The sequence below is a fragment of the Medicago sativa genome, chromosome 3, assembly GCF_051527215.1.
Source record: "Medicago sativa cultivar Bolivia chromosome 3, Bolivia_mono, whole genome shotgun sequence".
Lineage (NCBI taxonomy): Eukaryota > Viridiplantae > Streptophyta > Magnoliopsida > Fabales > Fabaceae > Medicago > Medicago sativa.
In genome coordinates this window covers 63,619,131-63,634,304 of record NC_140751.1, presented here as the reverse complement: position 1 = coordinate 63,634,304, position 15,174 = coordinate 63,619,131, and the positions used below count along the sequence as shown (strand labels likewise).

At 31.8% G+C, this 15,174-nt stretch overlaps 1 protein-coding gene and 1 non-coding gene across 2 annotated transcripts; both read right to left on the bottom strand.

The window, feature by feature from the left end:
• Nucleotides 1-3,412: 3,412 nt before the first annotated feature.
• LOC146939075 (RING-H2 finger protein ATL2-like) lies at nt 3,413-4,432 on the bottom strand. Its single transcript, XM_085757901.1, has one exon. The coding sequence runs from the start codon at nt 4,240-4,242 to the stop codon at nt 3,472-3,474; it is 771 nt and encodes a 256-aa protein (XP_085614027.1). The 5' UTR covers nt 4,243-4,432; the 3' UTR covers nt 3,413-3,471.
• A 2,402-nt stretch (nt 4,433-6,834) lies between these two features.
• Nucleotides 6,835-6,937, bottom strand: LOC146939074 (U6 spliceosomal RNA). The gene has a single exon (XR_015033892.1). It is a non-coding gene; the product is annotated as a U6 spliceosomal RNA (small nuclear RNA).
• Between the last annotated feature and the right edge of the window lie 8,237 nt (nt 6,938-15,174).

Sequence of the window (15,174 nt, the reverse complement as noted above, 5' to 3'; positions counted from 1 at the left end):
ACACCATTGTCTTAGCTCCAACCTTGAGGACAAGGTTGATTTTAATGGGGGGAGAAAATACACTTAACCTTGAGGACATGCTTAACCAATCTGTGTGCAATTCATGCTAAGAGAGTGACAATTATGCCAAAGGACATTCAGCTTGCTCGTCGCATTTGCGGTGAACGTGCTTAGGGTGGTGAAGGTGCTTTTAGGGTTATGGCGGATTAGTATTTTGGAAGGATTTAGGGTTTTATGAATTGAATTTTCTTTTATGCGTTGTATAGTTCTGAACCTATAATGTTCAATTTTTAACAACAGACATATTTTGGATTATGATTAGTTTGTACTATTATAAGTTTGTACTAGATTTTATTGGGAATATTTTGATATGATGTAATGAAAATTATACATTTCACATTCTTTATAACATTCTTTATTTTGATATTGATGCTTATAGGTTGTTACAAAACCATTAGACAATTAGTTTGGTTTCACAAAGAACACTATGAAAACCATTAAACCATATGTATGGTTTCAACAATAGTTTTTATTTAAAACCATTTATCAATAATGATTTTCACTATTCTTTTAGGAGCACTTGTTGTTGACCACTTGTTATTGGAAATTATAACATTCACTTTCTTTGTTGTTACGTATTCATGATTATAGGTTGTTACAAAACCATTAGACAGTTAGTTTGGTTTCGCATAGAACACTATCAAAACCATTGAACCATACTTATGGTTTCAGTAATAGTTTTTATTTAAAATCATTTATCAATAATAATTTTCACTATTCTTTTATTTTATTTACCATTTGACAATTATTTAATAGGTTATAAGTGTGTACTATTAAGTGGTTACTTAATAATGATTTTAATGTTTATCGCATTTTTTTTATTACAAAACCATTAGACAATTATTTTGGTTTCACATTGAAAACTATCAAAATGTGTACTATTAAGTGGTTACTTTGAAAACTAATTTTAATAAAATTGAACATTCTTGGGCAAAAAATTAATAAAATGAACGGTATACTATGATAGATACTATAAAAAGACACAACCAACTGATTATGTCACTTTTCGTAGAAACTCGAGAGGTTTAACACGAAAAACAAACATAAAATAAAGCAAAAGTATGTTTTCTTTTTCTAGAAGATAAATTGTTTAAAACAAATTAATAATTTCATTTAAAACCATTAGGCAATTATTTTGGTTTCACATAGAACACTATCAAAACCATTTAACCGTACTTATGGTTTCAGTATTCCATACCCCTAATTTTAGTAAAATTAAATTAAATTGAACATTATTGGGCCAAAAATTAAATAAGATGAACAGTATAATATGATAGAAACTATAAAAAGACACACCTAACTATCAAAACCATTAAACCATACTTATGGTTTCAGTATTCCATACCCCTAAGTTTGTTTCACCATAAACTTAATACAAATCCAGAAATTCATAAACTTGATACAAACATTAACAAGAAACTTAACACTAATCTAGAAATTCAGAAATTCAATAAAAAAAAAAACATTAAGTTTTTTTTATTGAATTTCTGGATTTTAGTTGGAAATTGTTTCCGGTGGTAGAAGTTTGTTACCGGTGGTGGAAGTTGGAAATGGATGAAAATGATGAAAATGATCGTGATGTTTTGTTTTGTTTTGTTTGCTTTCTTCACCAATTTTTCTTTGGGGTGTAAGAAGTAATTATGTTGGGCTAGGTGCATAATGGGCTGGACTTATGCACGGTGCATAAGGATTTCCGTATGCACCATAACCACACCCTCTTGTTTCTATGTTTTTGTGGCATAACGAGAGACTTAATCGTGAACTATTTTGCAATATTGTTAAAATCGTGAACTATTTTGCAATATTGTTAAAATTTCTGAATTAGATCCATTTTTCTTTGTTTTTGTGACATGACGAAGGGCTTAATTGAAAAACCTTTAACAACGACAATAACTATTTTGGATTTTTTTTAAGCTAAATTAGCCCACTCAAATTGACACCGGAGAGAATCGAACTTGAGACCTCGAGAAGAAGCACACTCCTATATCTCAAGTCAATAGCACTAGGCCAACCCAAGTGGACTACTATTTTGGATTATTAATATAGTTATAAATTAATTTGAGAGTGATTTATAAAAACTGGATCAATATCAATTGTTTTCTTTTATAATCCTTAACAAGTGCGCCCTAAGGACATTTATTAGCAAAATCTTTAATTTAAAATCTATGGAAATAAAAACATCTCCCTCAAATGGAGAGTCTTTTACTTACAAGGATCTCAACATCTTAAGGATTTTCTTGGAGGAAGAAAAAATGGATATCTCAAATTAATCTTTGACTCTATTAATATTCAAACTAGTCATTGTCTTTGCGAAAAGTTTCTATATTAGATCATTGTTTCTATCTTTTTGTGACATGATGAGAAACTTTTGACAAAAACATGAGCTATTTTGCAATATTGTTAAAATCTCTAAATTAGATTCATTTCTCTTTGTTTTTGTCACAAGACACTAGACTTAATTGAGAAACTTTTTACAACGACAATGATTATTTTGAAACATTATTAGAGTTCTAGACTAATTTAAAAATGACTTATAAAGACAGAGACTAATTCGATAGTTTATCCGATTTATTATCAGGGTTCTAATAATTGTGATGAATGACATCTCATTCACCCCTTGGATTTCTGGAACCGATTGACAACACATGTTTATGGTCATGTCGATGATGACTGACTGGCAGAAAACAACACAACTATGGTCTTTCAGATCTCACAACAATCAATTGCCGTTAAAAGCGTATCATGTCATTCGAGTGACCAATACACATCACTGCTACAAACACAAACTCTTAAGTGGTAATAATAATACAAATAAGTACGCTTCTCTCTTTTGTCTTTTCTATAGACTCCTAGTACTTTCCCTACAATACCTACTTCACATTCAACTACAACAGTTCCTATACTTTCTAGCCCCATTTTTATGTTGCTCATAAATTTGTATTATAGGTTCTGTTTTATGCACAAAGATTTTCTCAACAGTTGAAAATCAGCTTGTGCATCATGTGTGAGCAGGTAACACCACTCCACCAAATTCTTCAATCATCACCAACTTCTCTTTCTCTCAACAAAAATTAAAAAAAAAAAAAAAAAAAAAAAATTACTAAGCCCTGACAATTAATTAAATAATTTTTGTTTTCTTCTTTAATTTGTTGTAAAATCCTAAATGTATTAAAATTGCAAAACATGCTCAAATATATAATTTACTAGTAATTTATGGAAAAAGAGGGTAAAGAAAAAGATAAAGATGCATAATAGAAGTAACTTGTAATAGTGTATACTTCATAGTTGAATCTAGACTTAGTAGTAATATACACAAAATTTACACAAAATAATATAGATAAAATTGCAATATTAAAATTCAAAGTAATATACACAAAATATAGATAGTGACAAGATCATGAATGTGATATCTCAAGATTGTGATTCAATAACATTTACATTGGAAGATGGAAAAACTTTGCTGAAAACTGTCTTCAAAGAGCAACCAAACAAAGAAGAAGAAGTTTCTGAAACAGAATCACTCACTCTTTCATTATCATTCCCTTGTTCACCTTCTCTAATATCAGAACTTGAACTTTCATCAACCACAATCTCAACAAAACTAGAATCATCATCATTATTCTCAACAACACTTGAAGAATCATTCTCAAACACAACAATTGAAGCTCTACAAATAGGACAATTAGAATGTGAACTCAACCACATATCAATACACTCAAGATGAAAACCATGACCACATTTTGGTAAACACCTTCCCATTTCACCATCTTCAAAACCACTCAAACAAATCACACATTCAAGTTCATCTTTACAATCATTCTTCTCAGCATAAATGAACATAGGAATTGAAGCAATGATGGCAGAATCAAGCCCTTTGGTGTGTGAGCTAGAGAGTGGTGAGTCTTCAATGTTGAAGGTGTGGAAATGATGAAACCTTGCTGGTCCAAGGACATCAGAGACAGTCACAGTTGTTCTCCGACGACGTCGTCGGCGTCGAGCTTGTGCTTGAGCATGTGCTTGAGCTAAGAACCATTTAGCATAAAGATGAAGAAGAAGAACAAAGAGAATGACTAGTAGTAAAGAAATGATAGCAGCAAGCATGATGTTACTATTATCTGAGAAAATGTTTTGGAATATTTCTTTGAGTGAGTTCATTGGTTGAATAGGTGAGTTATTTTGCATTGTGAAGATTTTTGAAGAAAGATTTGGACTTGATGAAAGGGTTTTTGATAGGTGGTTTGTGTGGTTGTTATTTTTGTATTATGTGGAAAGTGTTGACGTGAAAGTGAAGTTAGTTTGACGATGGAATAAAATATATGAGACTTCAATTAATGAGGTTGAAAACAATCAATCTTTGCACTAGTTGTGACTATTTGAAGTAAAAAATTCTTCTAATGATAATTTCATAAAAAGATTGGCAGTTCTCTCTTTATAGTGTTCAAGTAATTCTAATAAAAGGTAGTTTTGGGTGATCAAAACTATTTGACATAATATTGGAGTGCATTCACATTTTTTTTTTTATGACCAAAGTGCATTCACATATTAAAAAAAAATGTAGTCATAATTATTTGCATAACATTTGAGCATATTCACATATTTGAAAGAGAAAAAAAAAGGAAAAATTACTATCCACTCACCGACCCAAGTTTGTAAGAGTTTAAAACTTTCAACCCATCTTCGATGGAAGGGTCTTAAACTTTTATGACAAGGTGTCTCGTAGATATCTTTATTGTGGAGAAACTTTTTCGGGAATTTATAAGACTCAATGTCTCAATTAAGATCATCAATCTTAAGAGAGACCTACATACACTTTTTAAATATTAAGATGTAATGATATAAAGTTATTGATAGTTGACTAGTGAGTTTTATTTAAGAAATTTGTGTGAGATGATGGGTTGAAGAGATTGAGTGCTTGTTAGGTATCATTATAAAAAAAAAATTATAAATAAACAATGTGTACACGTGTAGAGCTGTCAAAACGGGCCGGGCCTATCGGGCCGGCCCGCAAAAGCCCGAAAAAATGTAGGGCTTGGACACAAAAATTTAGGCCCGTTTAAAACCGGGCCTTTTTAGCCCGAGCCCGTTGAGGCCCGAGCCCGTCGCGGGCTAGCCCGACCGAGCCGCGGGTAGCCCGTTGAATTTATAATTATTTTTTGACATTATAATTTTCTATAGCCTACCATGAAGATGTAATCATGATTCAATTGAGTACATTTAAGGTATAATGACATTAAATTGCTCGAGTACATTGCCTCAGATCTAGCTGATCAGAGACCGTATGTCAATCTTTTTCTTAATCAAAACAAAACATAGGACTTGTTAACTGAAACTAATTTAATGATTTCATATACTCTTGTTAGACTTGGCATGATTTAGACTTGGCATGTTCTTAACAGAAACTAATTTGGAACAAAATTGGCATGAAACAACTAGCATACGAGCATACCATATGTCAATCACCATTACCAAATGATTTCATTTTATAATGATACAGAAATATAGCAAATGATATATGTTCAACAGCGCCCTCTTCCATATTTCCTTTATCTATTTCCATGTGTTTTTGTGCGTTTAGCTTCAAGTAATCGGGCTGGCCCGAAAGCCCGTAGCCCGCAAAGGGCCGGGCTTGGACAAATATTTATGAGCCCGTTTATCTTCCGGGCCTTTTTGGCCCGGCCCGAAAAAGCCCGAGCCCGTCATGGGCCGCCCGTCGCGGGCCGGGTAGCCCGTTTTGACAGATCTACATGTGACCCATTTAAGTATCTAAAAATAGGTGTCTCCATTGTAGATGCTCTTAGATTAAGATCCTGACTCTGCCACTGGCATTGAGTTTTAATGACAAGTTTTAATTTTTGAAATTGACTACTCGATCACCGACCCAAGGTTGCCACCACTCTTTTTAGATTCATAGATATTGAATAAACTCTTAAGCCATCTTAAAATTTAAGTTGGTCTAACACAATCGTACAAAAATCGACTTGCAAGACCAATAATGTCACTTATACACTTTTTAGGCTCTACTTTGAGTATTTCAAAAATATGAAATAAAATATTTGAATTGGATTTGTTGCCTCTTGCATACGATACATTTGCGTGTAATGGTTAGCAATTTGTGTTTTCTGATGCATATGTAATTTATTAGTAGAAAGAGTGGGGTTAAAGTCAAAGGAAAACCCTGTGTCCAAGGAGGTAAATGGGGAATAATGCATGGAAATGGGGAGAGTGAAGAGAAAAAGGAGCAGAAATAAAGGACTCGTGAAGGCGACGGCAGCAGAATAAGAGAGTAGTTGAGTTTTTTGTTTATTAGATTAGTTTCATGTGGAATAGTGGGCTGTTTTATTATAATTTTAAGGGTCTTGTAAAATAGTGTTCTCAGTCCCCTTGAGCATAGTTTCGTGGGCAGGAATATGCATTGTTATACGTAGGGTTCGGAGTTCGAACCTTAAACATTCCACTTATTTATCTTGAAGAAAAAGGTGAATTCTAGTCACTAGACTACTTGATAAAAAAAAAATAGTCTTCTCAAAACACTAGTTAAAGAACAAAAACAATATTACATCGAAAGTATCATTTTTTACACTTTTAAAATTTTAACTACACAAGCTTTAAATATTCATATTATATTTGGTTTTCTTCCCTAAAACACTAGTTAGAATTTTCCTAATTTTGATAGTAATATTTTGTAGAGTATATAGCTTCTATCTTCTAGTTTGTATCGGTTAATTAATTTATCATATCATGTATTTTTTTTTTTTAGCAAATCATGTATTGTTAATATATGACTTGTATTTTCACCCAAAAGAATGAATTTTTTGCGTTGGGGCCATGTTAATCTTCTTTGTATTGTTCTAATTTTATCTGATGTCCTCGAATGGACCCAAAAGAAAATGAATTGTTAAGTCATGTAATTATTGCTGAATTTTGAATCATTTGTATATAAACTTTATACAAACGGATGTTAAATGTATACTTGTCTCTTTTTTTATTAGGTAATCTAATAGTAGTAATTAGATTTACACACTTTAAATGTTGGAAAGTGAGGAATTCAACATTCAAACTTCGATCCATATAAATATTTTTTTTGGTAGCTACCAACTGAGTTATATATCAAACATGTGGGTATGTCTCTATACATAGATTAGAACATTTTATCAGGTTCTTAAAAAGAAAAGAAAAAAAGAACATTTTATGGGGGAGCACTTTGGTGACATTGGGGTGCTACTGTCATGTGACATTGAACAACCACAATGTCACAAGTGTGCAAAATGACAAAAAATCATGACTTTCTTTTCTCTCACTAACAAACATATTTTATCTTTTTGCACACTTGTGACATTTTAGTTGGTCGATATCACATGACATTGGCACTCCCGTATCACCAAAGTGCTAGCCCATTTTATGTGGTACTATTAACTATTTATGGAGTATTTTATTGTACATATTCCTCTTTACAATAAATTGTAGGAACATTATTATCAACATAACCGTTAATGTAACTTGAATATATTTTAAAAAGGGGATCCCAAGGCATGGCCTATCATTCTGAGTCAATATGATTCTTGAGATTTTTGCAGAAAGTTTCACTAAAGCCAAGTAAACCGCGGAAAGGGAAGCTTGCTTCCCCATTTTCTGCCTTGTTGTTTTTATTTAAATATTTTTTTTGAGAGGATTGTTTAAATATATTTTTGTCTCTATAAAATATTCTCACTTCATTTAATCACATAAATTAAGAAAATTAATAAATAAATGAATAAAGTGTATACTAATATTCATAAGAGTAAAGGTGTCTTTGTTATATCGGTAGATTCTTGGGAATAAAGTGATAGAAATATGTATGACTATGTTTGTTATAAGTTTACTAAATTTTATTCTCGGATATAAAATATTTTTGAGAATAAAAAAAAATCCCGAAGAAAAGAGTGAGAATAAAGTTCTCATGAAGATGAAAATAAATTCATGTGTAACTACCTATTAATCTCCCTATTTTAAAGGTTTCTGATAATATTATAATATTATCAAACATCTTTTTTTTTTAAAAATATCTTAGAATAAAATTTGTATCTTTATATTTCAATGAATGTTATTTCTAAAAATAAATTTAGTAAACTTGAAACAAAAACACCTTAATATTATACCTCAATTTATACATGACATTTTTTTTGTGGTGGCCGCCAAACAATTAAATAATAGTTAAAGGGAAATGTTAACCAATGACCCCGTGGCACTGGTTAAGGGAGAAAATATAGTAATTTTTGCATTGAAAGTTGTGTAATCAATGCATAAAAAGCTTAAAAAGTGTCTTTTTTAACTTGCAATCTCTTCTTTTAGCTTCCTTAACCAGTGCCCCGAGGGCACTGGTTAACATGACCCATAGTTAAATAATACTTAAATAAGCGTCTCGTGAGCTTAGCTCACTTGGTAAAGGATAATGCATATATATGCAGGGGCCAGAGTTCGAAGTTCGAACCTCGAACACCCCACTTATTCATCTTTAAGGTGAATTTCTCTAGCCGCTCGGTTAATTGACAAAAAAAATAATTCTTAAATAAGTTAAATAATTTTCAGATTCCTTTGCCACTCGTTTTTTCTTCTTCGACATTTGGAATCCTTTTAATGCAATTATGTTAGGAATATGCCTATTATTGGAAGTTCACGAAAGAATGTCTAATTGCCATGATTTGAACTACATTCCAGATTGTATTACAGGGGAAATACTTGGATGCCATAGTTTTTTGGTGTCATTGGTGACATAGGTTAGAATGAGTTGTATTACATAGGAAATACTTGGGTGCCATAGTTGTAACACCCCGTTTTCCCAACGTAAAAATTTCTTAAATAAAATCATAATTTTTCATCATAAAACGGAATGTCACATTTCTTAAAAAAACGTAAATGGAATAATAATTTATCCTTAAAAAATATAACAACATAATCTTTAAAACTTCGCAGCGGAATAGTTTGACAACTTAAATAATCTTTGGCACAAGGGCATCAATATAAAATTTCATAAAACTTAGTTCAACATCAATTCTTGAAAGATTCATAAAGTAATACGTAAGGAACAGAAAGTAAAGACATAATCCCATCCCGTTACGTATCAGAGCACCTAAGACACACTTGTGAGGAGTCCACTCACGACCGCAACTAATCCTGGTTACCTGCAAGTTACCCATACGAAGAGCAACATTTCCAAGCAGAGGGGTGAGATTTCTCAAACAATAATATAAAACATATAAATCATATAAAGTACATTCAACAACTTAAACATCTTATAATTCATTAATCATATCTAACAACTTAAACTTTCTTAACTAGTGTCACTATTCTTCCTATATTAGTCATATACTTCATCTTATATTATCAATAATATCACATACATCATCACATATCATCATTAGTAAACATGTAGCATCATATCATAAATCACATAGCATCATACCATAAATCACATAGCATCTTATCATAAATCACATAGCATCTTATCATAAACAACTTCATAATCAATCATCATAAGCAACTTCGTAATTAATCATCATACACATCATAATCATTCATCATCTTAAGCATCATAATCATTCATAAAGCACTTCATTAATAGCTCATCAACTTGACATCTTAACATCTTAACATCTCGATAACTTGACATCTTAACAACTTGACCTGACAATGCATCTAGACTCGACTATGCAACTCTTAACGTCTTAAACCATCTTTGATCATCATGAAAATGCAAATGCATGTGGTACCATTTTAGGGCATAAGCCCTCATCATCGTGGTTGAGCATAAATATACTCCTAGGGCATAAGCCCTCATCGTCGTGGTTGAGCAAAAGCTCCATCGTTGTGGTTGAGCAAAAAGCTCCATCGTCGTGGTTGAGCAAAAGCTCCATCGTCGTGGTTGAGCAAAAGCTCCAGGGCATGAGCCCTCATCTTTAAATGAGTATGCATGGACTCAACATCTTACGTCTTAGAAACTTTATGAACATCTATGACATCCTAACATCTTGATATCTTGACAACATAACATCTTAACAACTTGATGACTTCATAACGACTCGACGACTTAACAACTCTTATCATCTTAACGTCTTAACATCTTAACATCTTGACAACATATGGATCACATAAATAATTCATGTCATATCATAATATAACAATATCAAATGATAATAAACAACATCTTAAAACATCATATTCATCAATCATAAACAACTTCATATAACATCGTATTTAAACATCGACAATAATTCACTATGTATCTTTGTAAAAACATAATAAATTATCCACAACATATTTTCATGTCAAACCAAAGCTACTGGAAAGATATCACAAATATCAACAACTTTCATGTTTAGAACAAAGATCAATTCAAAATAGAAACATATGAACAAAACGCAAAAACATGAAACAGAGAATGCTGTCACCGTACAATTTCGCTAAGACCTCCCTGTAGTATTTTAATCATAACTCAAAGACCAAACATTATTTTCACATAAAACCAAAGCCACTAGAAAGCTAACAAAATTATCTAAAACTTTCATGTTTACGCCTAAGACCAATTCTGTACCGATCAATACCAGTTTTTATTTTAAATTCGGAAAAGTTGTGCTGAAAGTCCATAAAAATTCACTGTGACCTACATGCAGTAATTTGACCATAACTCAAGCTCTATAAATCCTATTGACGTGAGACCAACGGCATTAGAAAGCTAACATCCATACCTACAACTTTCGTGTTTACAGCTAAACCCAGTTCGGAACTTAAACTTGTCAAACTGAGACAATAAAAACGCGTTTTGCACACTGACAGCAAAATCGCAGTTCAGCTGCGATTTCGCTTTGGGAAAATCTTTTCCACTTCTTATTCGATCCAATACTCTCCAAACTTGATCCTAATCATTACTCTATGATTGCCCTATCATTAGAACACTAATTATTCATCAACTTACTGTATGTAAATTCAAAGGGTTCTCAAATCTATTAACAACCTATTACAATTATTAAACCCTAATTCTTAAACTCACCAACATCTCATCCAATTTCATGGTTTTAACCTCAAAACTACATCCAATAATCATCCTATGGGTTATCTAAGGACTGTATACAATTTCTACATCAATTCAACAAGTTTTCATCATCTAATCATCAAATCTCTCTCAAAACCCTAATTCTCAAATTCTCACAAACTTTCCCCAACTTGTTAGATGCAATCTAATGATTTAACAACTTAATATTAATGCAAGATAGTCTCACCCTCACCTTAGATTAATTCTTGAATCAGCGGCAGCGTTCTTCTTTCCTAAGGTCTTCTCCTCTTCTCTTGACTTTTCTCTCCTCTTCTCTTCTTTCTTGTTCTCCTCTTTTCCAAAAAGCGGTTTCCGGTAAACTCTTTCTAACCTAAGCTTCTCTATTTATAATATTAAACGCTCTTCCTAAATCTATTTTGGCCCAACAACTTATTCTTCTTTCTATTCTAACCCCCTTCTTATTTCTCTTACACCTCAAAACTACTCTATTCCTCATAATCTTATTTATTTCTAAATTAAATATATCTCTCCCCCACTTAATAATAATAATAATACACCAATAACAAATATATCTCTAACAAATAACAAATATATTTCTACACCAAATAACAAATATATCTATAACAAATAACAAATATATTTCTACACCAAATAACAAATATATCTATAACAAATAACAAATATATTTCTACACCAAATAACAATTATATTATGCTAGTAAATACCAACATATAACATAAGAAAATATCACATAAATCATGTAAATCATACCAATCATATAAATATATTTTAAAACTAATTAAAATAATTAAATAAAAAGGAGGGCGTTACAACTCTCCCCAACTTAAAAGAATTTCGTCCTCGAAATTCAAGCACAAGAGAAAATAAATTTAATTATTGTTTCTTCAAACAAATCACAAAACCACATCAATGTTAGTCAGTTAAACATGATCGCATAATAAAACATAACTACTAACTAGAAAACATGACGACACGACACAACGACTCTTATACTTGGCCGAACGGACCGACCTGCTCTGATACCAATTGTAACACCCCGTTTTCCCAACGTAAAAATTTCTTAAATAAAATCATAGTTTTTCATCATAAAACGGAATGTCACATTTCTTAAAAAAAACGTAAATGGAATAATAATTTATCCTTAAAAAATATAACAACATAATCTTTAAAACTTCGCAGCGGAATAGTTTGACAACTTAAATAATCTTTGGCACAAGGGCATCAATATAAAATTTCATAAAACTTAGTTCAACATCAATTCTTGAAAGATTCATAAAGTAATACGTAAGGAACAGAAAGTAAAGACATAATCCCATCCCGTTACGTATCAGAGCACCTAAGACACACTTGTGAGGAGTCCACTCACGACCGCAACTAATCCTGGTTACCTGCAAGTTACCCATACGAAGAGCAACATTTCCAAGCAGAGGGGTGAGATTTCTCAAACAATAATATAAAACATATAAATCATATAAAGTACATTCAACAACTTAAACATCTTATAATTCATTAATCATATCTAACAACTTAAACTTTCTTAACTAGTGTCACTATTCTTCCTATATTAGTCATATACTTCATCTTATATTATCAATAATATCACATACATCATCACATATCATCATTAGTAAACATGTAGCATCATATCATAAATCACATAGCATCATACCATAAATCACATAGCATCTTATCATAAATCACATAGCATCTTATCATAAACAACTTCATAATCAATCATCATAAGCAACTTCGTAATTAATCATCATACACATCATAATCATTCATCATCTTAAGCATCATAATCATTCATAAAGCACTTCATTAATAGCTCATCAACTTGACATCTTAACATCTTAACATCTCGATAACTTGACATCTTAACAACTTGACCTGACAATGCATCTAGACTCGACTATGCAACTCTTAACGTCTTAAACCATCTTTGATCATCATGAAAATGCAAATGCATGTGGTACCATTTTAGGGCATAAGCCCTCATCATCGTGGTTGAGCATAAATATACTCCTAGGGCATAAGCCCTCATCGTCGTGGTTGAGCAAAAGCTCCATCGTCGTGGTTGAGCAAAAAGCTCCATCGTCGTGGTTGAGCAAAAGCTCCATCGTCGTGGTTGAGCAAAAGCTCCATCGTCGTGGTTGAGCAAAAGCTCCAGGGCATGAGCCCTCATCTTTAAATGAGTATGCATGGACTCAACATCTTACGTCTTAGAAACTTTATGAACATCTATGACATCCTAACATCTTGATATCTTGACAACATAACATCTTAACAACTTGATGACTTCATAACGACTCGACGACTTAACAACTCTTATCATCTTAACGTCTTAACATCTTAACATCTTGACAACATATGGATCACATAAATAATTCATGTCATATCATAATATAACAATATCAAATGATAATAAACAACATCTTAAAACATCATATTCATCAATCATAAACAACTTCATATAACATCGTATTTAAACATCGACAATAATTCACTATGTATCTTTGTAAAAACATAATAAATTATCCACAACATATTTTCATGTCAAACCAAAGCTACTGGAAAGATATCACAAATATCAACAACTTTCATGTTTAGAACAAAGATCAATTCAAAATAGAAACATATGAACAAAACGCAAAAACATGAAACAGAGAATGCTGTCACCGTACAATTTCGCTAAGACCTCCCTGTAGTATTTTAATCATAACTCAAAGACCAAACATTATTTTCACATAAAACCAAAGCCACTAGAAAGCTAACAAAATTATCTAAAACTTTCATGTTTACGCCTAAGACCAATTCTGTACCGATCAATACCAGTTTTTATTTTAAATTCGGAAAAGTTGTGCTGAAAGTCCATAAAAATTCACTGTGACCTACATGCAGTAATTTGACCATAACTCAAGCTCTATAAATCCTATTGACGTGAGACCAACGGCATTAGAAAGCTAACATCCATACCTACAACTTTCGTGTTTACAGCTAAACCCAGTTCGGAACTTAAACTTGTCAAACTGAGACAATAAAAACGCGTTTTGCACACTGACAGCAAAATCGCAGTTCAGCTGCGATTTCGCTTTGGGAAAATCTTTTCCACTTCTTATTCGATCCAATACTCTCCAAACTTGATCCTAATCATTACTCTATGATTGCCCTATCATTAGAACACTAATTATTCATCAACTTACTGTATGTAAATTCAAAGGGTTCTCAAATCTATTAACAACCTATTACAATTATTAAACCCTAATTCTTAAACTCACCAACATCTCATCCAATTTCATGGTTTTAACCTCAAAACTACTTCCAATAATCATCCTATGGGTTATCTAAGGACTGTATACAATTTCTACATCAATTCAACAAGTTTTCATCATCTAATCATCAAATCTCTCTCAAAACCCTAATTCTCAAATCCTCACAAACTTTCCCCAACTTGTTAGATGCAATCTAATGATTTAACAACTTAATATTAATGCAAGATAGTCTCACCCTCACCTTAGATTAATTCTTGAATCAGCGGCAGCGTTCTTCTTTCCTAAGGTCTTCTCCTCTTTTCTTGACTTTTCTCTCCTCTTCTCTTCTTTCTTGTTCTCCTCTTTTCCAAAAAGCGGTTTCCGGTAAACTCTTTCTAACCTAAGCTTCTCTATTTATAATACTAAACGCTCTTCCTAAATCTATTTTGGCCCAACAACTTATTCTTCTTTCTATTCTAACCCCCTTCTTATTTCTCTTACACCTCAAAACTACTCTATTCCTCATAATCTTATTTATTTCTAAATTAAATATATCTCTCCCCCACTTAATAATAATAATAATACACCAATAACAAATATATCTCTAACAAATAACAAATATATTTCTACACCAAATAACAAATATATCTATAACAAATAACAAATATATTTCTACACCAAATAACAAATATATCTATAACAAATAACAAATATATTTCTACACCAAATAACAATTATATTATGCTAGTAAATACCAACATATAACATAAGAAAATATCACATAAATCATGTAAATCATACCAATCATATAAATAT